The sequence below is a fragment of the Loa loa genome, assembly GCF_000183805.2.
Source record: "Loa loa unplaced genomic scaffold supercont3.333, whole genome shotgun sequence".
Taxonomy (NCBI): Eukaryota; Metazoa; Nematoda; class Chromadorea; order Rhabditida; family Onchocercidae; genus Loa; species Loa loa.
The window spans coordinates 7,946-10,614 of record NW_018108513.1 but is presented as its reverse complement, the minus strand read 5'-3'; the positions used below and the strand labels follow the sequence as shown (position 1 = coordinate 10,614).

At 22.9% G+C, this 2,669-nt stretch overlaps 1 protein-coding gene across 1 annotated transcript in view; it reads right to left on the bottom strand.

Annotated features, from left to right (window-relative positions):
- Window positions 1-753: 753 nt before the first annotated feature.
- The window catches only part of LOAG_18488 (hypothetical protein), a gene marked incomplete at both ends in the record, with an annotated part of 3,532 nt that continues 1,616 nt past the window's right edge, over window positions 754-2,669 (bottom strand). The window contains 3 exons of the mRNA XM_020451148.1: window positions 754-895; window positions 1,286-1,428; window positions 2,267-2,470. Of these exons, the coding sequence (XP_020305090.1) occupies window positions 754-895; window positions 1,286-1,428; window positions 2,267-2,470 (489 nt within the window). The remainder of the gene's footprint in view (window positions 896-1,285; window positions 1,429-2,266; window positions 2,471-2,669) is intronic.

Genomic DNA, 2,669 nt, shown 5'->3' with positions numbered 1-2,669 from the left:
GAAAAAAAAAAAAAACAATCCTTGTCAAATATTTACTTAGTAATTTAAACATTTGTTTCGGTCGTTTAACTTTTTTTGTTGCAAATAAGTCAATCTGCTGAACAAATAAGCACGATTTTAAATGTTTGGCAAATAAGGCTAAAACATTTCTTCGTTTTTATTTCATAAAACTAAAGCTAACAGTTCATTGATAATCAAAAAAAAGAATCAAAATACAAAACATCAAATTTTGGACAAACAATAAAATTTTTGAGATCCAATTAAAATCCCAGAAGTATATTTCGTCAAAGGAATTTTTGCTCTCTTCATGAAATTCTTTCTAACTTTAACATTAAAAGGTTAAAGGTTAAACGCTAAAATGTATCATTAAACTCGCAAGAATTATGAACAATAAATGTCACATTACTAATGATCCAGAAGAAAGCTCTTATGCTGTCCAGGTGATGATGCAATAGTAAATTGTTGAACTACAACTTCAGGAATACATTTTGAAATCGAACCTCATATGTAATGCATATTATGCACACTTCAAAATTTGTTAATTAAAAGGATTCGATTTCCTTTGGTCCTATTGCTAATGTTCATTTCCCCCTTCAATTTTCTTCTCAATTTTAGAAAAGTGTCACATTTTACTCGAGTATGAAATAATTTTATGGCTTAATTGAATGTTCAGTTAAAATATTCCAAAAATTACTACAAATCTATAGCTAATTATTAGCCTAAAACTCATTGAGATATCTTATCAAATTATAATCATTGCAAATGATTACTGCGTACCATTCGACTACCAATTAAATCTGTAAGATTTTTGAACATAAATGTAAATGATTGCCATGTCCAGTCTTCGATAAGTTTATGAAAATGTTGTTGTGATAGAAAGAGTGGCACAATATGTCTGAAAATTTATTAATTAAATAAATATAAATATATTTTTAAAAATTTATTATTATCATTCATACAAAAATCACATTTTACTCGCTTGAACAAAGATCAAATTTGAAGTCAACAAAGATCAAAAAACAAAAAAGATCAAGCATGCAAAATGTTTTACTTATACAGTAAACAATTAATATTTTTTAATTAAAAAAAAAAAAAATTTTTTTTATCAAAATCATCCTAAATGTATTTCATCGTTTCACTTCATTTCATTCTATTCTTTTCATTTATAAGATTGAGAATAGTTTAAGAATGCCTAATTGAAATATAATACAATTTATTAAAAATTAGTGTTTATTTGAAAAAAAAAAAAAAAAAGAAAGAAAAAGGTTATTATTTCAAAACTAACGTTGGATCATGATAATTTGCATTACCATGAATATCAAAATACAGGTGACCCCAAATTGCTCCAAGTTGACCCAATATTATTATAACTACTTTATTTGCAATTGATAAAAAGCATATCGCACTATTACCACATTCTTTTGCATGCTTAAATTACATTAAATTAATTAAATTAAACAAAAAAATGCTAATTAAATACTTCTGGGGGAAAAAAAAGTTCGAAAAACATTAATGAAAGTATTTGCGCATTAGTTAGAATTGCTTTTTACTTAGCCTTAAAATTATAATTTCGATTTCTCTTCCAGACAAAAAACAAAAGTATCAAATGATAATTAAACATGTTTTTTTTTTTTTTATCATACAGTAATCTTTTCTCAAATGGTTCAAATGATAAGAGTTTAAGATTGGAATAGAAAAATGAATGTGTATTAATTTATAATGAAATTGAATTTAATTATGGAATATTTATAAAGTTTATATTAAAATTCAAGTTTATTCATTAAAACAATCAAGGTTAATTGTATTTTTACGAATCAAATTTTAATTGTAGCTTAATATACGGTACATATAAATAGAGAATAGCCATAATACTGATAAGCACACATCTATCATTTATATATTTCATTCATTTTTGAGTATCATGATAAGAGTAAGCTAGTTATCATGATAAAGATTTTAAAAATTCTCATTAATCCAAAATATTTTGTTGAGAATTTTTATGTGTGTTATTATTTGAAAAATTTACCATTGATAATTTCAAATTGAAAAAGAAAAAATTATTGATAATTTCAAATTAAAGAAGAAAAATTATAAAATTGTTGATAATTTCAAATTAAAGAAGAAAAATTATAAAATTATTGATAATTTCAAATTTAAAAAAGAAAAATGATAAAATTATTAATAATTTCAAATTTAAAAAAGAACAATGATAAAACCATCAATAATTTCAATATTAAAAAGAAAAAAAAATAAATTTAAAACTAACAAAAATTAAACATCCTGGTATATCATAACAAGTTTGATCAAAATTAAACAATCGTCCACAAAGAAGGCATAAATATTGATGTGTTGATTTCTTTTGACATCGTCGACATTGTCGAAAACATGATCGTAAAAATATTTCACAGTAATTTTTTGATGGTTTTAAAAGTGTGAAACGATACCATTTTAATGGTTCCATGCATAAACGCTATAATATCAACTTTAATTAATTAGCAAAAATATATAAATATAATTTATAAAATAGTATTTCCGAAAAGTTTTTTTTTCTTTCCGAAAATGCTTTTTTATTTCCAATCAATAATTATTATGAATGATTTATAGTTATTCCAATATTAATTTCAATGTTATAATATTTGAAAAACATTGATGATATTGTAATTGGATGT